This window comes from Peromyscus eremicus, chromosome 14 (genome assembly GCF_949786415.1).
Source record: "Peromyscus eremicus chromosome 14, PerEre_H2_v1, whole genome shotgun sequence".
In the NCBI taxonomy this organism is placed as follows: domain Eukaryota; kingdom Metazoa; phylum Chordata; class Mammalia; order Rodentia; family Cricetidae; genus Peromyscus; species Peromyscus eremicus.
Window position 1 is genome coordinate 24,537,075 of NC_081430.1, and position 24,706 is coordinate 24,561,780.

Consider the following 24,706-nt stretch of genomic DNA (forward strand, 5'->3'; position numbering starts at 1 on the left):
GAGGGTGGAGGTAGCAGGAGGACCAACCCAAGGCTCTCTCTAACCAGGCCACAAAGAACCATCATCAGGGCCACCTGAAAACCAGGGCTTCAGCAGGGTGCACTCTGCTAAGTTCCAGCTCGGTCTTCTCAACGGTAACTAGAGTAGTCTATGAGACTGCTGCACCAGAGCTGACAGAGTGGACGTGTCACTTTACACTTTGACAAAAACCTAGTCTGCTCATTTATCTTTCCAATAACTTACTGAAATTCTGAAAACTGGGGACAGATGCCTAAAAACTAACTAAAAAGAAGAGTAAGGAAAATGCACAAAAGGAGAAGGGCCAGAAACAGAGAAAGGAGGTGACAAGAGAAACAACTCCCTCGGACAACTCTCAGAACACTGACAAGGTCCTCGAGTGTTCTGTTACTCACATGGCCTGCAGTCACTCTGTCTCCTTTTTGAACTGTGTGCGTGTGTGTGGAGTCAGCTCTCCCGTCCCACCTTAGGTGGGATCTGGGGACTCAACTCAAGCGCTCTGCCTGCTGAGCAATCCCATTCCCAGCAATGCTGACAGTGTATCTCTGATCTATGCTTCCTCCTTTTTATTTTTTGTTTTTTGTTTGTTTGTTTTTCAAGACAGGGTTCTCTGTGAAACAGTCCTGGCCGTCCTGGAACTTGCTCTATAGACCAGGCTGGCCTCAAACTCACAAGAGATCCTCCTGCCTCTGCCTCCCAAGGGCTGGGATTAAAGGTGTGCGGCCACCACCACCTGGCTACTTTTCCTTTATTTATGAATAAAGTTTTCTTGCTACTTTGAAAAAAATAAAATTATAAATAATATATTGAAAATGTAAAATTCATATTGTGTTCTGTAACTATCATTTAAGATCTGGAAATGTACTTGGCAGGTATCTTTGTTGTGGGCAGGTAGATGGACTCTCTGGGATATCAGATTGATGCTGAGCATCATAAAAATTAAAATAAACTTTCACATCTCCCCAAAGTAGAAAGTTCAAAAGTTTAATAAAAAAGAGGGGGTTTAAACTATTTTCTCAAATATGTTAAAGTGAAAATTTATCAATTTTTCAAGGACTTAATATGCGGAGTTTATATAAAAATAATTTCGCCCACATGTGTTTGTGCACGTTTGACTGCCAAGGAAGCCGGAAGAGGACATCAGCTGTTGCGAAGCTGGAGTTACTGTTGTAATCCACCTGACACACTTTAGTCCTCTGCAAGAACAGCAAGCACTCCTAACCTTTGAGACATCTCTCTAGCCCCCTAAAAGTAATTTAATGAGAAAAACATCCTTTTAAATATTTATATTAGTTTGTTCCTATTCTTTTTTTTTTTTTTTTTGGTTTTTCGAGACAGGGTTTCTCTGTGTAGTTTTGGAGCCTATCCTGGAACTCACTCTGTAGACCAGGCTGGCCTTGACTGAACTCACAGAGATCCACCTGGCTCTGCCTCCCAAGTGTTGGGATTAAAGGCATGTGCCAACACCACCCAGCTCGCTTCCTAATATTTTAAGAAGGTTTTAGATCCTAATTTTTAATAACTTAAAAATCTGTGTAATTGTCTGATTTTCACGAAGAGGCTCTGATCATGATCATTTACACTGGCTTTGAGGACTTAGCCTGGATTTTTCAGTCACTCCAGTGAAACGGTTAAAGAATGGTATCAGAGAACTCAAAACAGGCACCAAACAAGCAGTTAACAGGACTAACAGGACCCGTCACGTACGCTTCCAGCTCCTGCTTCATCTTTGTGAACTCCTCCTTTGTCATCGACCCTTCCCCTTCTCCAAGCTTCTGCAGTTTTTCCCGGGAAGCATCAAAATCAGGTCTTGGTGGTGCTGGTGGGATCTATAATAAAACCAAAAACTCAGGAACTCCTTCTTTCTTTAACATTTGGTTTTAGGTGCGCGCGCGCGCACACACACACACACACACACACACACACACACACACACACACACAAGCATGTGCAGTGGTCAGAGAATAACCTGCAGGACTCCTGTACTCAGGAGGCTGAAGTACAATGGCTGCTAACTTGAGACCAACCTGGCCTACCTAATATTTAAGAACAGCCTTAATTACAAAGTGAAATCCTGTCTCAAACCAAACAAAACACAATAGTGAATGGATAATGCCAAAGTACACCAAATGAATTGAGCACCAGAAATACCAAAATTGAGATTAGAAAACCTCACTAGTTTTAGAAACCAAGATCTCTGGGTTCCTGTATACCAATGAATGCTGTGGGATGGTCTGTATGTCAAGTGTGTTGCTGATTGGTCAGTAAATAAATCACTGATTGGCCATTGGCTAGGCAGGAAGTATAGGCGGGACAAGGAGAAGAATTCTGGGAAGTGGAAGGCTGAGAGGGAGACACTGCCAGCCGCCACCATGACAAGCTGCATGGGAAGATGCCGGTAAGCCATGAGCCATGTGGCAAGGTATAGATTAATGGAAATGGATTAATTTAAGCTGTAAGAACAGTTAGCAAGAAGCCTGCCACGGCCATACAGTTTGTAACCAATATAAGTCTCTGTGTTTACTTGGTTGGGTCTGAGTGGCTGTGGGACTGGCGGGTGTCAGAGATTTGTCCTGACTGTGGGCCAGGCAGGAAAACTCTAGCTACAAATGGCGTCCAACGTGTTGGCAAGAGTTTCCACCTAAAACCTGAGTAAAAAGATTCTAAAATGGAGCTAAAAACAGCTCCTAGTTGTCTCTTTCAAGCTAGCGGCAGCCTGCGTGTTTGAGCTACTATGGCGGGTTCCTGGCGTGCATGCTCGACCTGCAGTATGGCGGGAATGAGGCCTCTGCAAGTGGCACATTAAGCTGTGTGGTGGATTTAGCCTTTGCTAGTAAAAAAAAAAAAAAAAAAAAAAAAAAGAGGTTTCTGAGCTACACACTGCTTTGATAGAAGCATAGACCCACTATTTCTGAGAGTTGATGGCTCCCAGAGCTGGCAGAAAACGTACTACCGCCATGTTGGGAAGCTGAAGTGGGCGGAGCCAGCAGCCATAGCGCCAGCGCCATTTCAGGCTTAGAAGGCTGCAGTTTAAAGCAATAGGCTCAAGCTAATATAAAAAAATAAGCCACGTAAAGATGGCTACCACACAGAGAATTTGGATTATGTTCTCTTTGATATTCGTAACTGAAGAAAAACATTTGATTACAAAAGCTGTTGAGTTATGCCAAAATGTATATTTTAAAGATACCTTGACTTCAAAATTTGGATGTAAGGATATGTTGCTTTGGAAAAGAGGCTCTGATTTTGTTTCCACAGAAAGCCAGAGGCTATGGATTTGTTCCAGATTAAGATACATCAGGCTTGACCAGCCAAGACCACCTGAAAGGTCTCTGATGACACCATGGCCCAGATGATCCAACATCTAGAACCATTTCAAGGCAACTGGCTCAGATGATACATTCTCATGGACTACTCCATAATCCTAAAATTTTCTTTGTGTCCCCATAAGATACAGCGCCCCCCTCCAGCAGGAAGTAGTAAGAGAAGCTACGCCCAAATTCCCAAATATACCAAGCTGACTTTGGAGATATGTAAAGGTTAAAACCTTCCTTTTTAAGAAAAGAAAAGGGGAAGTGCTGTGGGATGGTCTGTATGTCAAGTGTGTTGCTGATTGGTCAGTAAATAAATCACTGATTGGCCATTGGCTAGGCAGGAAGTATAGGCGGGACAAGGAGAAGAATTCTGGGAAGTGGAAGGCTGGGAGGGAGACATTGCCAGCCGCCACCATGACAAGCTGCATGGGAAGATGCCGGTAAGCCATGAGCCATGTGGCAAGGTATAGATTTATAGAAATGGATTAATTTAAGCTGTAAGAACAGTTAGCAAGAAGCCTGCCACGGCCATACAGTTTGTAACCAATATAAGTCTCTGTGTTTACTTGGTTGGGTCTGAGTGGCTGTGGGACTGGAGGGTGTCAGAGATTTGTCCTGACTGTGGGCCAGGCAGGAAAACTCTAGCTACAAATGAAGAAATAGAGGATAACATTATTTTATTAGCTTGTGGCAGAGGCCGAAGCAAAGCCTCTTGCCTCACCCCTCCAAGTGCCCAACTCCCACAATACTGTTTATTATGGGCAACGACAACAACATTAGGATGCTTCTTAAGGAGTGGAGAGATGCCTGGGGTAATAGCACCACAGCACAAAGCCTGATGACCTGAATTCCTGTCCTACACACAGGCCAGACACAGTGGCACATGTCTGCAATCCCATGTATATGCTCCACAAACAAATAAGTACACACACATTAAAATAAGCATTAAAAGTCAGGTGGTGTTGGCTCACACTTTTAATCCCAGCACTTGGCAGGCAGAGGCAGAGGCAGGTGGATCTCTGTAAGTTTGAGGCCAGCCTGGTCTACAGAGTGAGTTCCAGGACAGGTTCCAAAGCTACAGAGAAAACCTGTCTTGAAAAAACAAAACAAACAAACAAAAATATTAAAAATTAAAAAAATTTTAAGACACTTCTAGGCAGGTGTAGTGGTGTGCAACTTTAATCCTAGAAAGTGGGGAAAGTCGGAATTAGAATGCAAAAAGAAGACTACATTATTGGTCATTCACCAAAATCTGAGCTACAGAAACAGATGACTCAAGGGGGTGCTGGCCTCAAGATGAAGACACACAGTAAGGCCATGATGACCTCAGGGAAATCATAAATTTCAGGACTCTGGCTGTGCTCAACAGCTGAGGAGAATAACCACTTACTACTGATTACAACATCTTAAGGAGCCTTCTAAACTCCAGTTTCTGTCCACTCAAGCATCCCAAACCAGTACAGTTTGTAACATTCCTCAATTAATCACCTACTCCAATGCTAATTATCCATGTTTAGAAGGGCTCGTGCCTGTAACCCTAGCACTTGAGAGGCAGAACCAAGACTGTTGCAGGTTCAAGGTCAGCCTGGACTACACACTAAACAGTGAGTTCCAGACCACAAAAGGGCTAGACAATACAGCAAAACTCTATTTTGAATAAATAAAAAGAATTCAAAGTTAAGCAAAAAAGTCTAACATTTTCAAAGTGACAAGACATCTCAGGATAAAAGGTGGTAGGCCAATGCCTCACAATTGGTATTTTTACAAATCACATCAGTTACTAAAAATGCTAAACAAAACCACATGGGTTTCTAAAATGTTCTTAGAAAATGAAAACCCGGGCTGGAGAGATGGCTCAGTGGTTAAGAGCACCGACTGCTCTTTCAGAGGTCCTGAGTTCAATTCCCAGCAACCACATGGTGGCTCACAACCATCTGTAATGAGATCTGGTGCCCTCTTCTGGCCTGCAGGGACACATGCAGGCAGAATACTGTATATATAATAAATAAATAAATCTTTAAAAAAAAAAAAAAAAAAAAAAAAAAAAGAAAAAGAAAATGAAAACCCAGGCTAGAAAGATGATTATCAGTAAAGACATACAGAGTTCTTGCAGAGGAGCCAAGATCAGTTCCTAATACTGTTGGGTGGCTCACAACCACCTGTAACTCCAACTCCAAGGACATCTGATGCCTCTGGCCTCCACAGGCACCTGTACTAACATGCACATACCCCCACACAGATTCATACACACATAATTTAAAATAAGAGCTGGAGAGATGGCTCAGCAGTTTGGTGCTCTCCCACAGAACCCTGGTTTGGTTCCTAGCACCCATGTCAGGTAGCTCATAAACTTCCTGTTATTCCAACTCCACAGTAGCTCTTCTGGCCTGTGTGAGCAACTCCACTCACACACCTAGATGCATGCACATTAAAAAAAAAAAATCTTAACAAGAAAATGAAACCTAATACTTACAATGTAACCTGCATAGTCTTCATTTTCAACGAAGGAATCATGTAGCCAGATAAATTCCTCATGTTGTCGAACGACTGAAAATTCATTTTGTTTAAAATTTGGCAATGAACTCTGCAAAGACAGCAATTTTCCTGAATAAAAGTAAAATTATCCTCGGATCTTTGAAAAAAAAAGTCAACAGGTACCTATTTATTATACTGTTATCATCACTTAAAGGTTATACTATTGGCTGGTGTAGTGGCCCTCACACAGAAGACAGGCAGATCTCTGGGAGCTGAGGCCAGCCTGGTCTACAAAGTGAGTTCCAGGCCAGCCAGAGCTACGTAGTGAGATAGACAGACAGACATAGACACACATACACACATACTCACTCACACACGAACCTAGAAATTAAAATTATATGTAGGTTCTGTGTTAACTCCTAAAATCATAATTAACTCCTCCAGCCTGGTCTACATAGTCAATTCCCAGACAGGAAGAACTACATATTTTTTTAAAAAAAAAAAAGGTCAAACAAACAAACAAACAAAAAGTAACTTCCCTAAACTTGTTTGTTAAAGAATCAATTAAGACCTATGCCTCTTTCCAATAATTCAAAATTTAAGTTTTGAATCAATTGAATCAAAACCAATCAACCACGTCACACAAGTGTCAGCATTTCTAAAGGAACACCAAATACCAAGCCCCACTTTACCTTGGTGTGAACAGTGAATTTGACTTTATCCCGTTCACTGAGAGCGTCCGAAATGTCCACTTGCAGGGCAGCGTCACTCTGAAGATCTACATTGATTGCTTTAAGCTAAAAGAGAAAGCACAGTGTAAAGAAAGTTTCTAGTTTACGTGCATGCGTGCGTGCGTGCGTGCGTGCGTGCGTGTGTGTGTCTGAGCGTGCGTATGTGCATGTGTGCATGAAGGGGCCCCTGAGGGTCAGAAGAGGGAGTAGGATCCCCTGGAACTGCCACGTGGGTACTGGGAACTGAACTAGGGTCCTGCACAAGAGCAGTAAGTGGTCTGAACCGACGAGCCATCTTTACAGTCCCCTTTTCTTTTTTAAAAGACAGATAGGCTGGCCTCAAACTTGTGATCCTCCTGTCTCTGTCTTCTGAGGGTGGGAATTAAAGGTATGTATCAGGAAAACTGGCCCTGTGTACGTTTATGTAATTCCATTCTCCATCACAACAAGACGACACAAAACCAAAACAGAGAGATCAGGGTATGAACTCTCTCTCCTATGGTCCCAGCACTCAGGAGGCTGAGGCAGAATGATAAACACAAGACCAGTTTGGACTACACAGCTAGACCCCATCTTAACCTCCACAATCAAAAATATAAGGAATCGCCAGGTGGTGTCGGCGCACGCCTTTAATCCCAGCACTGGGAGGCAGAGCCAGGTGGATCTCTGTGAGTTCGAGGCCAGCCTGATCTAAAGAGCGAGATCCAGGACAGACACCAAAACTACACAGAGAAACACTGTCTCCAAAAACCAAAAAAAAAAAAAAAAAAAAAAAGTAAGGAATCTTTTTACTTTATAGTTTGTTTTTTTTTTTTTTTTTTGGTTTTTTCGAGACAGGGTTTCTCTGTGTAGGTTTGCGCCTTTCCTGGGACTCACTCTGTAGTCCAGGCTGGCCTCGAACTCACAGAGATCCGCCTGGCTCTGCCTCCCGAGTGCTGGGATTAAAGGCGTGCGCCACCACCGCCCGGCAGTTTGTTTTTTTAAAATAATTACTGTGGCAGGCTGGCTAATGGCTCCTAAAAGTATCTCCATCTAAACCTGCAATCTGTGAATGGGCCTTATGTAGCCAAGAGGCCTTTGCAGATTTGATTCAATTAAGAGTTCTGAGATGAGATTATCCTAGCTCATCTAGGTATACTTTAAAACTTTAAGGCCAAACCAGGCAGGGTGGGCCTAGCACTCTAGAGGCAGAGGATGGGTGGAGCTCTGTAAATTAGAAGCAGCCCAATCTACAGAGCAAGTTTCAAGCCAGTCAGGACTACAGTGAGATACTGTCTCCAAACAGGACCAACTAGTCCAACCGAGAGAAGGCATATGCCTGCAAAGATCGGAGCACTGCAGCCACCAGTGAGGACTGCTGCTGCTACGTCCAAGCCGAAAGAGAAAGAACAAGACCCCCAGGACTCTGGAGCGACGATACCCGGGTTAATGCTGACTATTTTATTTATATATTTTATGTATGAGTGCTCTGCAGTATACCTGGGCCAGAAGAGGGCACCAGATCTTATTACCGATGGTTGTGAGCCACCATGTGGGTGCTGGGAACTGAACCCTGGACCTTTGAAAGAATAGCCAGTGGTCTTAGCTGCTGAGACATCTCTCAGCTCCTAATGCTGATTTCTAACTTGCAGAATTATAAAAATTAATTGCTGTTATTCTAATCCATTTGTGCTAATTCATTGCAACACCCAGAGAAACTAGTATATCAATAATACAGTTTTTTGAATAACTTTACATTCTCTATTTTGCGGGTTTTTTTGTTTTTTGGGTTTTTTTTTTGGCATGCACACACAGGCACAAGCAAGCACAAGCTGGGGGTGAGTGGGGTAGTGTTAGGGTTGATCTTTGCACATGGCAAGCATGTGCTCGACTGCTGAGCTACATCCCCAGCTCACATTTCCTCATCTGTCATATATGCACTGCCTAGATTAGCATTTCCCAAACATAACTGATAAGAATCAACCTGGCCGGGTGGCGGCGGTGGTGCACGCCTTTAATCCCAGCACTCGGGAGGCAGGCGGATTTCTGTGAGTTCGAGGCCAGCCTGGGCTACCAAGTGAGTCCCAGGAAAGGCGCAAAGCTACACAGAGAAACCCTGTCTTGAAAAACAAAAAAAAAAAAAAGAATCAACCTGACCAGATGTGGTGGTGCACATCTGTAATCCCACAAGCAGAAGGTAAAACAGGAATGAATTTGAGGCCAGCTTAGGTTACACACTGAACAATGGGCCAGCCTGAGCTATGTGCCGGACCCTGCCCCAGAAAACAAAGATTACTCCAGATTATTAAAGTAATTTTTTTCTTTCCCTTCCCCTTCTTTCTCCACCAAACACAATGCCTCCCCCTTTATCAATAGCACAACTCCTGGCTTTTCCTTGTTTGTTCTCTGAGACAAGGTTTCACTTTACAGTCCAGGCTGACCTTGAATTCAAGGGCTCCTGAGTGCTGGCATTTACAGGTAGGATGGAATTATAGAATTCACCACCATGCTCAGCTAGCATTTGTTGTTTTTGATTCTATCTCTATAAATATCCGTGTATCACACAATGCACACTTTTATCTAGAGCAGAGGTTCTCAACCTTCCCAATGCTGCGACCCTTTAATACAGTTCCTCTTGTTGTGACCCCAACCATAAAAGTATTTTGTTGCTACTTCATAACTGTAATTTGCTGCTGCTATGAATCATAATGTAGACACCTATGTTTTCCAATGGTCTTAGGCCACCCCTGTGAAAGGGTCGCAACCCACAGGTTGATAAATGCTGATTTAGTCCATGATTCATTTTTTTTTTTTCAAGACAGGGTTTCTCTGTGTAGTTTTGGCTATCCTGGAACTCACTCTGTAGACCAGGCTGGCCTGAACGCACAGAGATCTGCCTACTTCTGCCTTCTCAGTGCTGGAATTAAAGGCTTGTGCCACCACCACCTGACTCAAATTTTCAAATAATTTAGATATAATATGCAAGTCAAAATTAATTGGAAGCCTTAACAAACACACGCATTACAAAATGCCAAAATGAGATAATGGACATTTCTATCACTTCCACAGAGTCCCTTTGTGCCCCTTTAACAAACTTAACTTTCCTGCTTTTAGTTCTTGTGTGGCTTCTGCAGCTGTAGGGTAATGCTTGTGCTGTGAAGGGCAAATGTCTGTCACTCTCCACCATATTTTGTTTTGCATGAGATGAGGTATCACTGGGTAGCCCTGGCTACACTGGAACTTATGATGTAGATCAGGCTGGCCTCTCCCTCCCAAGACTAGGATTAAAGGAGTACAACACCATGCCCAGCTCGTCATACTTTCTGCGACAGCATCTCTCACCAAACCTGAAGCTGGCAGTTTCGGCTAGCCTGGATGGTCAACCACTTCCTGGGATCTGCCTGTGTCCACCTCCCCAATGCTGAGTCACAAACATATATCGCCATGTCCAACCTGTTTTTATCAGCAGGCTCTGGGAATTAGAACTGAGATCCTCACGCTCATACAGCAAGCATTTCATCCAGTGGGTCGTCCCCAGCCCTAGTTCTTAACTTCCTAACTTTTCTGTGACTTCTCTCTTGTATCCCTTACTAACGCATATTATACGTACTAATGCCTTACTTGTGATTAAGTCAACCTACCATGTCTTTTTCATCTTAAAATTAGAGTTCACTACCCATTCCAAAAACAAAACTTAGTTCTAGAGTTGATTGTAGAAAGTACATACCGCCAGGCAGTGGTGGCGCACGTCTTTGATCCCAGCACTTGGGAGGCAAAGGCAGGCAGATCTCTGTGAGTTTGAGGCCAGCCTGGGCTACAGAGTGAGTTCCAGGAAAGGCGCAAAGCTACAGAGAGAAACTGTCTCAAAAAAACAAAAACAAAAACAAAACAAAAAAAAGAGAGAGAAAAAGGAGAAAGAAAGTATATACCAGTTGGGTGGAGCACACCTTTAATCCCAGCACTTAGGAGGCAGAGGCAGGTGAATCTCTGAGTTCAGGGCCAGCCTCTGGTCCAGGGCTACACAGAGAAACCCTGTCTCAAAAAACCAAAAACAGGGTTGGGGAGAGAACGAACCAATCTCCAGAGGTGAAAAAAAAGCTCTTCATGATACAAATGGAACACTCCTCACACCCGATTTCTTTCATTTATATGTCATCATCAATACAACATTCAGCCAGAGTGTTCCTTCTGATTCTCCCTATAGTCGGTTTCTACACCCACTTCACACCCCAATAATTACTTCCTAGGACCTGAGCACATAGAAAAGTAGACACAAAGGATTACTTCGCTTGACAGTAAGTTGCATTTCACATACATAAGACTTTTTTTCAAGTCCTATTAATAATTACCAAGATATATAATGGAAAAGCCAGTCTCTAAGATGAAACCCCCCTGCTTCCTGACCTCAGGTGGCAGTGTATAAAATGAAATTACTCCCACATCAGCACAAAGTGTCACTGAAAGCTAATTTGCTAACCTGCTTCAACGCATTTTTTTTCCTGGTTTTTGAGACAGGGCTTCTCTGTGTAGCCCTGGCTGTTCTGGAACTCAATCTTTAGACCAGGCTGGTCTCGAACTCACAGAGATCCACCTCCCTCTGCCTCCTGAGTGCTAGGATTAAAGGCATGCACCATCACTACCCAGCGTTCAGTGCATATTTTTATATTTTAATATACTAAAATAAATCTTTTAGTTAATCACAAAACTGTATTTTAACTATATTTTCTTTTTTTGTATTACACTGAAAAAATTTCAATCACCTTCACTTAGATTTCATAAAACGCTATATTGTAAATTTAATGTTAATTACATAAATTATATAGATTTCCCAGGTAGACTCTTTTCCATTATGGAAAAAAAAAAGTAACTTCAGAAGGTTTTATTAAGGGAAAGACTTAATGCAGACAACCTGTGATCACCAACATTTAATTAAAATTTTCCAACTAGTGAGTTCAGTTTGAAGAACTTTCTTTTTTTTTTTTTTTTTTTTTTTTTAAGATTTATTTATTTATTATGTATAGTGTTCTGTCTGCATATACACCTGCAGGTCAGAAGAGGGCACCAGATCTCATTATGGATGGTTGTGAGCCACCATGTGGTTGCTGGGAATTGAACTCATGACCTCTGGAAGAACAGCCAGTGCTCTTAACCTCTGAGCCATCTCTCCAGCCCTTGAAGAACTTTCTAATTAGACTTTAACTGGTTTAATCTTTATTTGGACCAATAAACTTTGTACTTTTTTTAGTTAGAGACTGAATAAGTTAAACATTTGTGTTGTTGTTCATAAGAAAGACAAGGACACAACATGTGTATTCAGCAACAAAGATATAGTATCATTAAAAATAATCTAAGGCTCAGGGATGTGGCGCACACCTTTAATTCCAGCACTAGCCAGGCAGGTCTCTGGGAATTCCAGCCTGGGCTACAGAGCGAGCTCTGTCTCAGAAAGTACATACAAATAAGTAAGAACTGAGAGACCTTAGGCTGGAGAGGTGGTTCAGCCACTTAAGAGTAACTGCTGTTCTTTCAGGACAGGACAGGAATTTGATTTATAGCACCCACTTGGTGGCTAACAACCGCTGTTAACTCCAGCTCCAGAGCTGGCTTCCAAGGGTACCTGCACCGCAGGGGCTTGCACAAGCACATGCGCGCACGCACACACACACACACACACACACACACACACACACACACGCACACGCACACACACGTTACAATACTGACTAATCATTTAAAGACCCTAAACCAGGTGTGGTGGTGTACACAATAGTCTCAGCTCTCGGAAGGTGGAGTCCTGAGTATCACAAGTTCAAGGTCATCCTTATCTAAACAGGAAGCTGAGGGCAGCCTGTGCTATGTAAGACCCTGCCTCAAAGCACCAGAACATGAAAAAGATGCTGGCCAGTTGCTGGCTGGTTAATTCTCCACTTATAACTGCTTAGACAAAAAGATATTCACGGGCTCCTGAGATGGCTCAGTGGGTAGAGTGTTGTTTAGCCCGACAGCCTGAGTATGACCCTGGAACTCACATAGTGGAAGGAGGGCTTCAGCAAGTTGTCATACACGTGTGCACACACAAGATAGATAAACATAAAAAATTCAACCACTTTCTTCTGCTAGAAAAGCATTAGCAAACGTATAGAGGTGCATGAGAAAGAAGGGAAAATAACCAACTACTGCCATCTCCTGCTCGTTTCTTGCTTCTGCGCTGTCCTTCTGCAATCTCTTCCTTACAGACCCACCACTACAATCTCCTTACACCAGACATCACTCCTGTGTTCAAAAGGGTTCCCGCTCGGAGAAGCCCAAGTCCTTACAGTAGCCCACCAGGACCTCTAAACTCTCACCTGACTCTAACCCACTTATCCCCTGGCTCACTGCACTTGGGAGGCAGAGGCAGGTGGATCTCTGTGAGTTCGAGGCCAGCCTAGGCTACCAAGTGAGTTCCAGGAAAGGCGCAAAAGCTACACAGAGAAACCCTGTCTTGAAAAACAAAAAAATAAATAAATAAGTGAAATCCTTTAAAAATTAAACTAAGTGGGGTGTGGTGGTACATGCCTTTAATTCTAGCAACCAGGAGGTGGAGCTCTGTTAGTCTGACGCCAGCCTGGTCTACATAGCAAGTTCTAGGCCAGCCAAAGCTACAAAGACAGACTCTGTCTCAAAAAATCCAAAATAGGGGCTGGAGAGATGGCTCAATGGTTAAGAGCACTGGCTGCTCTTCCAGAGAACCCGGGTTCAATTCCCAGCAACCACATGGCAGCTCACAACTGACTGTAAGTTCAGATCTCCAGGATCTGACACCTTCAGACCAATGCATATAAAAATAAAGTTAAAATAAATAAAACAAAATAAATAAATAAAATAGAAATCACCTTGTACATAAAAGTAGAAGGGAGGGGCTAGTGGGAAAGAGGAAGGGGATCATGGGAGTAGGGGTACGAGAGGGCGATGGATGGTAAAGATGCTCAAAATACACTACATATATGTATCAAAATGTTATAATGTGGGGCACTGCCACCAAGCATGCTGATCGGAGTTTGGTCCCCAGAACCTACATGGAGAAGAGAACTGGCTGCTTCTAGTTGTTCTCTATTCCCACATGGACACCGTGGCAGGAGTGTGCTTTCCTCCCTTACACAGAAAATAAATACATGTAATCTCTTTTTTAAAAAAAAAGAAGGGCCAGGCATGGTGGCACACACTTTTAATCCCAGCACTCAGGAGGCAGATTTCTGAGTTTGAGGCCAGCCTGGTCTATAGAGTGAGTTCCAGGACAGCCAGAGCTACACAGAGAAACCCTGTCTCAAAAAAAAAAAAACCAAGATAAGCCGGGCGGTGGTGGCGCACGCCTTTAATCCCAGCACTTGGGAGGCAGATCTTTGTGAGTTCGAGGCCAGCCTGGTCTACAGAGTGAGATCCATAAAAGCTACACAGAGAAACCCTGTCTCGAAAAACCAAAAAACAAAAACAAAAAACAAGATAAATAAAGAAATAAATAGATAAATAAACAAAAGAGGAGTCTGGAAAGATAGCTCAGCGGTTAGGAGCACTAGTTGCTCTCACAGAGGACCCAGGTTCAATTCCCAGGCCCCACATGGCAGCTCACAACTGTCCATAACTCTAGTTCCAGGGAATCTGACACCCAATACACATTTAAAAAAAAAAAAAACCAAAAAAAACTAAGTAAATAAAATAAGAGAAAGAACAATGCCACAATGAAACCTATTATGTATGCTAATAAAAATCTTTTTTCATGTATTTTTGTACATAAATCTGACCATAATTTCCCTGTATATTACGTTCATATAGCTAAATCTATAATTTTTACTAACCAGATCAAGTTACCAGCATTTGTTGGTATAAATGAGCATCATAATTATTCCAAGTTGAGTTTCAGCCAAATACACGCATAGAACAGAGTCTAGAATATATGCTAATTTCAGTTACGTATGTTTAACTCTTACAGAAATAAAGTGCTTTTAAAACAAATAAAAAAAGGGCTGGAGAGACTCTCAGGAGTGAAGAGCATCCAACTGCTCTTGCAAAAGACCCAAATCCCGTTCTCAGCACACAGGTCAAGGGGCTCCCAACTGCCTCCGCTCCAGCTCCAGGGGAGCTCGTGTCCTCTTACAACCTCTGAACTCATGCATGCACACCTATACACAGACATACACATAAGCATGTAGCTAAAATAACCCAAGTAACTCTTGCCCGGCACTCCTTGGCTTCTCCACCCCAGGACTCTTTCACAGCTTTAGCTCTGCATTCTCACACCTCAGCTGCTGTGCTCCAGAGTTACCTATTAACTGCTTTCTTTGCTCTTCTCAAAGGAAGCACATTCCACTCTCCACGTTAAGAGTGCAATGCAACACTGTTAGTGTCTGAACACATGCACTTTCTAGCTTAGGGCCCTCAGCACTCCCAGGGCCTGCAGCTCTCGTCATTATGGACTTTAGATTCAGTCTTCCAGCATAGCTACCTTTGCATCCTCTGCCTCAGTCAGTCAGGTCGGGCACTCCAAGGAGAACCAAAGGACCCACATACTATCCTTTCTGCCAGCAGTCCTACCCTTCCTCTGTATCTACAAAACCCCAGATCAACATTCAGGAGTTAGCTCATTTTGGTGACAACAAAGAGGTTAGGAGTCCAGACCCCAGAGCTGAATAGTATGTGTCTGACTACAGCTCCTACTGGCTGTGTAAGACCATAACTAGTTGTCTAATCTTTCTCAATCTGTGTAAATGTGTCAATACTATACAGGCACAGAGATAATGCACGTATCTTTAAAAGTACAATTTCCACACCAGGCATGGTGGTGCAGGCCACCAGCACCTGGGAGCCAGAGGCAGGCGGATCTCTGAGTTCAAGACCAGCCTGGTCTACAGAACAAGTTCCAGGACGGCCAGGACTACACAGAGAAACCCTGTCTCAAAAGCAAATAACCAAAAAACGACAGTCAAGGACAAGGTGTGTGAGGGGCACCTCATGAGCACAGTGGGGTGGGAGTGGCATGGACCAGCCAGCCACAAAGGGTTGTCGACAGTGATGAATACAGCATAAGACGTTTAGACCTTACTTGAAAAGAAATGGAGTACAAGGAAGTACTCCTGGGAAGAAAAACGATTTAATAACTTTAATCATAAAGTGTTAAGTAAACAAAAAGGGCACATAGAAAACAGAAGGATAAAAGACCAATAAGGGACATTGCTACAATCCAGAAAAACACCAAAGCCTTGAAAAAAAAAAAAACAGGGCAGGGCCAATGAGCTGCCTCAGTGGATGAAGGGACTTGCCACTTACCACACTCAGACCCGCTCAGCGTTATTCCTACTCAGGTGAGCCTGGGTTGTGTAAGTAAAGTCGCTGAGCAAGCCAGGAAGCAGCATTCCTCCATGTGTCTGTCTGTCTGTCAGCTCCTGCCTTGAGCTGCTACCCTGGCTTCCCTCACTGGATTATATAACCCGTAAGCCAAATAAACCCTTTCCTCCCCAGCACGGTTCTGGCCTGTGTTTCATCACAATAGAAAGCAAACTAGAACATGACTGACAGTATGAACCTGATGACCCATCCCTGGAGCCCATGTAAAGGTGCAAAAAAGAACCAACTTCATAATGCTGTCCTCTGACCTCCACACTTCCAGTCACAACAGATAAAAGTTGTAATATTTTAGCTGGGCGGCGGTGGCACACGCCTTTAGTCCCAGCACTCAGGAGGCAGAGGCCAGCCTGGTCTACAGAGTGAGATCCAGGACAGGCTCCAAAACTACAGAGAACCCCTGTCTCGAAACACCCCTCCCCTAAAAAGTTGTAAAATTTTTAAAAAGAAAGAGCAAGTATTCTAAGGTGAAATTAAATTGGCCTCAGTGACTGTTCTGATACAAGGATGAAATCCATGTATGATTCAGAGGTTCTTTGCACAACTGGAAAATGATTCCACTAAGATAAGGAACACAGAGGAGCAGCTGGACCAAGAGTCCAGAAGAGGCAGCCACCCCATCTAAAGTCATTTTTTTAAGACAGCATACCATTTAGAATTGAAAGAGCATTCTCTACATGCTACGAAAATCAGACCATCACTCACTCCGACACACGCACTGCCCATCAAAAGCGAGTGCTTCCAGTTCAAAGGACTCGTTTGTTTACTACTATGGGACGACTGCTCATTTCTCTGCATGTGGCTTCTGAGGAAAACAAAGCCCAGCCAGCAGCTTCCAATACTGTCAGCTTTGTTTCGGTTTTAACTTTTTGGGGGTAGGGAAACACGATCTAGCCCAGGCTGACCTCAAATTGGCCATCCCTCTCTGCCTCAGTTCTCCCAAGAGCATGGATTATGGCTGTGTATCACCATATCCAGCTAATACTATTTTATTCTTTAGTTCTTCCTGTCATAAGAGCCTGTCTCGATAAAAATACCATGATGAGCCAGGAGTGGAGGTGCACACCTTTAATGCCAGCACTTGGGAGGCAGAGGCAAATGGATCTCTGTGACTTCGAACCCAGCCTGGTCTACAGAGCAAGTTCCTGGACTGCTAGGACTGTTATACAGAGAAACCCTATCTCGAAAAACAAAAAGCAAAAACAAAAAAATTTTAAATAAAATAAAAGAAGGGCTGGTCAATGTGTCAGTAGGTAAAGGAGCCGACAACCTGAGATCCCACATGGTGAAGGGGAGAACCAACTCCACTGGCTGTCCTTTGCCCCTTCATGTGCATCCCTCAAACAAACAAAAAACAAGTGTGAAAGAAAAAAATAGATGCCCTTTTTCAAAGGCTGAGCAAAATAATCTAAAGCAATGGTTGTAGTGGACAGCTGTTTGAGCCATGCCCTGAAGCACTGCCCCTAGTGAGGCAGCTGCTGTTACACCTGCCTATGACCTTGAGGTACTGGTCTCTGGGCGTGGCCACCAGGGACCCTTAAGACCTGGTGTATGCTGGACCCTCTTGGCTACTTGGTGGTTCTGGATGCTGAGATCTTGGACCCAGCCGTTCAGCGCGGGACACAGTTCAGCTTCCCCAGACCCTACGATAAATCTCCCATGGTTGAGTTTACCCCCAAATAAATTCCTTTGATCATTAAAAAGACTCTGTGGATTTATCCCATTAAATGGTTCTCAACCTTCCTAATGCTGCGGCCCTTCAATACAGCTTTTCATGTTGTGATGACCCCAACCATAAAATTATTTAGTAGCTATTTCATAACTGTATTTTTGCTACTGCTATGAATTGTAATGTAAATATCTATTTTCTGATGGTCTTAGGAGACCCTCTATGAAAGAGTCATTCGACTCCCAAAGGGGTTGTGACCCAGGGGTTGAGAACAGCTAAAGTCTGAAAAAAATGCAGGGCCTTAAGATCTAACTACTAAAATCTGTTTCTATCAGGAGAGAAATGACACAGACATTTAAACAGGCCAATTTCTGTCCCTAAAATGAGGAAAACAGCAAACTAAATGTGCAAGAGTCATCAAACTTCAGTGAACAGGAGTTCAAAGCACCCACTTCTTCAATGCTAAAAAGTGGTTGTTGGGAGCCAGAGAGTAAAGTGTGCTGCACAGGCTTACTGACCTGAGTCCAACCCCAGGACCCACAGCCAGGACAGAACTGGGCTGGAGGGATGGCTGAGACCCAAGTTTGATTCCTACCACTCAAAATGGGCAAATCACAACCACCTGTTAACTCCAGCTTCAGGGGATTCTAAGCTTTCTCTTGGCCTCCTCTAGAAGTTACACACACACACACACACACACACACACACACACACACACATCTATGCATACATAAACAGTAAAATAAATCCTAAAATAAACTTTAAAAATAGCTGTCCTTTCCAACCAAGAGATCCCAATTTAGTTAGGAGGGCAAGGACCCTAGATTTTCTGTTTTGCTTTTCAAACGCCCCAAGTGAGGTCTGGGCAGACCTTTCTGTTTTTGAAATAGGGTCTTGCTTTGTAGCCCAGGCTGGCTTTGAACTGGTCCTCCTCCTGTCCCAATTTCTGGAGTGCCACAGGAAGGCACTACTACATCTGGACACCAGGTGACTCTGCTGCAAAGTATTGTATTTTCTCGGTCAGAGGTTGAGATAAGGACTTGATTTGTAGTCTAGGTGTCCTAGCACTTTCTAGGTAACACAGTCTCTCTACCCTAGAACTCAAGGCAATCCTGTCAAATGCTGGGATTACAGGCACGCACTACATTTAACCTGATCTAGAAGTATTTCAAGAATACTTTACTCTTGAATACTTTAGAGGTATTTCAAGAACACTCTTCAGAAGTTTTAATTTCTCAACTATGAAGGAGTCAAGGCTTCAGAGGAGCCAGTATGATGGCTCAGCAGGTTAAGGTACTTGCCACCAAGCCTAATGACCTGAGGTTGATTCCCAGGGACCACATTATCCTCTGACCTCCATATGTATGCCGTGGTATGTGTGCCCCACATACATACACACTCACTCTATTTTTTTTGGGGGGGGGGGGGATTTTTCGAGACATAGTTTCTCTATGTAGCTCTGGCTGTCCTGGAACTCACTATAAAGACCAAGCTGGCCTCGAACTCAGAGATCCAATTGCCTCTGCCTCCCAAAAGATGTGTGCCACCATCACCCGGCCACACAGACTCTAAATAAATAAATGTAAAGAGAGAGAAGGAGGCTTCAGCCATTGACCCAACAGTCTGCACAGCACTTAATACAATGTTGGGTTGTAACGGCTGATTCTCCAGTTCCACAGCACCAAAAGCAAGCAAGAACTAGACAGGTGGACACAGCCATCACTACCTCCTCAAACATTTCTTTCTAGAGACTGAGGCTTTCTTCTTTTCAACATTTACTTTGTTGGCCTGTGCGGTGGTGGTGGAATAAGACAGGACAGATATGCCACAGGATGCATGTGGAGGTCAAGAGCGGACAACATGTGAGAACTGGTTCTCTCTCTTCCATCATCTGGACCCGAGGGACTGAGCTCAGATCTTCAGCCCTGGTAGAAAGTACCTTAACCCATTGAACCACCTTGCAGTCCAAAATTTCTAACTCGTGATGGTTTTTTCCTCTTAGGGGAGGGGAGCTCAAACCCAGTCCATAGCCACGCTGGGCAAGCGCCACCACAGAGCTCCACCTCCAGCCTGTGTTTTCACTTTCACACTACAATTTCCACCTAGGGCACTCCCCCGTGGAACCCCGCTCACTCTCTGGAGTCTCTCTCCCCTTTCCTTAATAAATCGACATTTGCTCTACTGAAAACAACATTTTTTCACCGACAACATCCCAGTGACCCCCGGTCAGCTGTGCTCTTTGCTTCCTCTGTAACTGTGTGACATGTGACAAGTTCTGGGACACATCACTTAAGTACTTTCAGTTCTGTAAACAAATTTTAAAAAGGCAAAAAGCCCCCAACACAAATCAGAAAACATTCCACTTTTCATGTCACTGATGTGAAAAATTTTTTTAGAAAGTTGACACTTTTGATGAACAAATCCTGTTTGCTTTTTATGGCAGACCACAAAAGACAGTTTTTAATCTAAACGAAGTTACGTGCTTTTAGAAAAGCAGTTTAACTGAACTAAAACTAATCTCATTTCATCAATAACTGCTAGTTCCTCCCATTGTCTTGTGTTTTCCAGCGCCAAGGACTGAGGACAAGGTCTGACCCATGCCAGGCAACCACTCATCACTGACTTACAACTCCAGTCCCTTTCCTACCTTAAAATCCAAAATACACCAGGCAGTGGCACATGCCTTTAATCTGTACTGGGGAGACAGAGGCCAGCCAGAGCCACAAAGTAGGAGCCTGTCTCAAAACAAACACAACCCAAAATACAATTAGTAAATCCTAACTCTGTCTTACCCAGGAATTACATATACATATATTATACATAAACGTTGTTTTGTAGTTAACTAGAAGTTAAGTTTTAGAAAGCAGAATTCATATGATGTTCCTATGTAAACGGAGGGAGTTGATTTATCATTTACAAAAGCATCTGGTTGCTACTCTCAAGTAGTCTCCCATGATGAGTGTATGCCTACACTATGAGTCCTTTCGAGACTCCTTAGAGCTCACACCCCTGCTCTTGGGTGTGTCTGTCTTTCTGAGAGAGTGGCTCTTTCTCAACCCTCATGCTTAAGTCTATATTAAATTAAATATCTTTATAAAACCCACCTTGGGCCTGCAAGATGGCTCAGTAAGTGCTCACTGTGCAAGCCTAACGCCCTAGTTCAATCCCAGATCCCACGTAAAGGTGGGAGGTGAGAGAGGACCCTACAAAGCTGTTCTCTGTATCAGAATACAAGTATGACATTAAAGCAGAAAGGACACTATTTGGAGAAAGAAAAGGGATCAGCCGTAGTATGTGCCCCTCCATGATAATAAATGTTAAAGATTCCGCTTCAGGAGCTGCTGAGATGACTTCAGTAGTTCAGAGCACACTGCTCTTACAGAGAACCTGAGTTCGGTTCCCAGCATCCACATCAGACTGCTCACAGGACCTGCAGGTTCAGAGGACCTGACCCCCTGCAGCCTCTACAGCACTTGCACACAGATGCACCTAGCCACAGAATTAAAAATAAACCCTTACACCCCTCTTTTCCCAGGGAGAGCCCTTGCTTACCTGGAACTGGCTATGCAAAACAGCCTGTACTCTAATTCAGAGATTCACCCACCCCTGCCTTCTAGAGTGCTCGGATTAAAAGCGTGAGCCACCTTGACCAGCTAACCTCTTATCAATATCCTGCAATCTTAGCAATACCCTGCAATGTTTTATCATCTACAACATTAACCAACACCTGTAACTCACATCATCTAGGATGGATAAGCAAAAGCAAAATGGAAAACCGAAGTAAAAACTAGGCTGGGTGGCATGTACCCGTAATCCACACTTGAGAGGCAGAGGCAGGAAAAATGCCTTAAGTTCCAGGCTTAACCAGGCTACATGGACATTTGTCTCAAAACAAAACAAACAAACAACAACAAAAAAAAAAACCCTGGGTGGTGGCTGCACAAGTAATCACAACATCGGAGGCAGAGGCAGGTGGATCTGAGTTTGAGGCCAGCTTGGTTTACAAAGTGAGTTCCAGGACAGCCAGGGCAATGAAGAAATCCTGTTTGGGGGAGGTGGGGGAGCCTAAGACATAAGTGTGAGCTGTTAAATAGTAAAATGGTGGCATCGAAACTTTAGTTAGTGGCAATCGTACATCTGTATCAGTAGTTTTGAATACAGCACTTGTACAAGGAACTACATGCATTGCTAGCCTTCAAAGACAAATGCAGAAATCAGACCTTTAAACTGGGGGCAGCTTAAAGGGGGAATTTAAAGAGTAAAGACGGGGAAAGGGTGAGGGAGTAGTCAAAGTACACAAACTCAGTTTTAAGTTCTGGATACTTAATGTACAGTACAGTGATTAATAAATGTGTACCTGAAACTTGCTGAGAGCAGACCAAGCGTTCTCATCAAAAAGAAACTGACGGTACTGAGGTGAGGTGTGCACTACTTAACTTGGCAAAGGTAATCATTTCACAACATCTACATGCATCAAAATATCACGCTGTACATTTTAAATATATAAATTATGATTTTGTAAGCCGTATCTCCATAAAGCTAGAGAAAGGAAACAATATCCAGAGAACCCCAAAAAGGATCGGGGCTGAGGGATATACTAGAAAAAAGTAAAGATAACTGAGGACTACCGTTTCTTTGCAAAAAAAAAAAAAAAAATCTGTGAGGGCAGAGCTAAGATTTGCTGACTGCAAAAAGAAAAAAAAAAATCATTACAAAAGGGTAAATTTAGACTAAATCCATACCATTCAGCAAAGAAAAGGGGAACGGGGATTCCAGAAAGCCACCGAAAGATTCTGACGGTAACCACCACCGGGAACGTCTGAGGACGGGGGCGTTCCAAGCCGGCCTCCACCTCGGCCACCCCACCTGCAGCGCGGGGCCTGGGAAGAGCAGGCTCAGCACCGGGCTGGACCGCCCGCCCTGGGCGAGGAGGCAGCCGCCGGGTTCCCGCGGAGCCGAGGAGCGCACGACCCCCGGGCAGAAGGGCGGGGCGCGCGCCGCGGAGGGCGGCAGCGCAGCCCGGGACCCCTCCTCAGGCCCCGGCGGGGAAAGGGACCGAGGCTCCTACGCGAACGGAAAGCACAACTTACTCCGCGGTCTTCCTCCGAGAGGAAGTCGGGGCCGTCATCCAGGCCTTCCTGCTGAGTCCGCGGGCCCGGCGCAGCGAGCGGGAGGAAGGGAAAGGGGAGACACAAAGAGAGACATTAGCGCCCGGCCCGCGCCGTCCCCGCGCCCGCCGCGCCCGCCGCGCCCGCCGCCCCCACCGCGCGCCCCGGGTTCGGCGCCGCCGTGAACACCCACCATCATGGCTGCTTCGAGTCCGGGGCTCGCGCAGGCGCACACGCGAGGCCACGCCAGGAGCCGGCCGCGCGGGTGGGGCTGGGGGCGGAGCCTAGCGCCGGGCCCGCCCCCTGCCCTTAGGAACCGGGAGGGCTGGGTGGGGGTGTCCGTGCAGGAGAAAGGACACGGGGTCCTTTGCCCCAAGTGAGAGGGAGGGTCGGCCCGAGCCGTAGTAGCCGCTTGCTGCTGCCTAGCTCAGGCTCGGGAAGGCCCCAGGGCCACCGGGAGAGCCGTCCAGTTCCCTTGCCCCGAGGGCCCAGAAAAACTGTGCAAGCACCCGCAGGAAGCCTCAGTAAATATTCTTGTCTTTGTGTTGGGCTACGCGATGATTAATCACCATTAATACCACATTGCCCGTAGAAGTTTGAGGAACCGGAGAGCCTTTACACAGTAAGCAGACAGGGGCTATAATCAAGCTTTTACTGCTGGGGAAGTAATAACTACCTCAGTTTGGGGTGCTAATGACTGAGCACTATAAAAACAAGCTGTTCTGATTACAAGAGCATTCCTTACCTTTACACTAAGAAATAATCCCCGGACTTGCTCTAACTGTCCAGATGGATAGCACCAAACCAGTATCCATAGGGACTTCAGAACAAGAAAATCATTTCTTGGGCCAGCATGATGGCTTAGCAATGAGGAAAGGTACTTGCTGCTAAGCCTAATGACCTGAGTTCGATTCCCAGGACTGATCCACAAGGTAGAAAGGTACTGCGCGTTGTTCTTTAACGTACATACATGCACACACACAAGATCAATAAATAAAAGTAAGTTTAAAAGAAAAAAATTCGAACGTACTGCACTTCACCTCTACAAAAGGAACACTCGCGCAATCCTTACATCTCCATTCACTTAATGACATCAGCACCTTCAAGTGTTCAAGGCAGAAACCTATCCTATTCAAATCCTTTATCCTCCTCACTCCTCACTCATCAAACCTAAATGCCACCATGTCTACGATGGACTCATTTTCTCCACCTCCCTTCCTACACATTGACGTGTATATCCATCCCCTCCCCACTCCTAGCCTTCCAGCACCCCAACCTCCCTGGGCCCGGACAATGACACCCTCATGTCAGCTAAGAAGAAGTTACAGAAGAGATTACATCACTCCTAATCATCAACAGATGTCTGGATTGTCAGATCCAAAAAAACTGCAGACAAATGGCTAACTGTGGTCCCTATTAGGATACCAAAGTGCATGCTGGCCTCCAGGCTCTCAGGATTGCAAGTACCTGTTACAGAGTCCATGCTGGCAGCCTGGCTCCCTACCCTAAACGTCTCCAGCTCACGGGCTTCCCGTCCCCCAGCTTCTCATATAACCCCGCCATTCTGGCCACATGTTCTCTCTTTGCTCTCTCTCCTCTTTACTCCCTCTCTCTTCCCTTCCTCTCTTACTCTCCCCATTCCCTCTCTCTCCACTCATAGCCTGGCCCACTCTGCTGGCCATGTTTAGTTTACTACTTTCTCTCCCTACTCTGGACTCTTCCAGACGCCTCAGGCTCTACCCTCCCTCATATCTACAATAAAAATCTTCCCCTCAACCATTCCTTGGATCGGTCATGTCCTCATTTTATAGTTTTTGAGACATATACCTCTGGATGACCTACCTGTATCAACCAGACTGACCTCAAACTTGCAGAGATCCTCCTGCCTCTGTTTCTCCAGATGCTAAGATTATAAATTCTACTACCACACCTGGCTTATTTTTGTTATGTTTCTTTGTGTGTGTAAAGTTTTTCCTTTCTTTATTCCTGTAGTATTTTTGGGTTTTTTTGGGGTTTTTTTTTTTTTTTTTTTTT

General features: G+C 44.5%; 1 protein-coding gene across 2 annotated transcripts in view; it reads right to left on the minus strand.

The window, feature by feature from the left end:
* Snx6 (sorting nexin 6) overlaps positions 1 to 22,921 on the minus strand; it is a 43,158-nt gene extending 20,237 nt beyond the window's left edge. Inside the window, exons 1-5 of one of the 2 annotated variants that reach the window (XM_059279403.1) lie at positions 22,866 to 22,921; positions 22,655 to 22,702; positions 6,500 to 6,604; positions 5,806 to 5,916; positions 1,726 to 1,847 (exon numbers count right to left, since the gene is read on the minus strand). In XM_059279403.1, the coding sequence (XP_059135386.1) occupies positions 1,726 to 1,847; positions 5,806 to 5,916; positions 6,500 to 6,604; positions 22,655 to 22,702; positions 22,866 to 22,871 (392 nt within the window). In that variant the 5' untranslated portion in view covers positions 22,872 to 22,921. Of the gene's footprint in view, positions 1 to 1,725; positions 1,848 to 5,805; positions 5,917 to 6,499; positions 6,605 to 22,654; positions 22,706 to 22,865 lie in introns of both variants that reach the window. The other variant, XM_059279402.1, reaches the window with a different exon arrangement.
* Between the last annotated feature and the right edge of the window lie 1,785 nt (positions 22,922 to 24,706).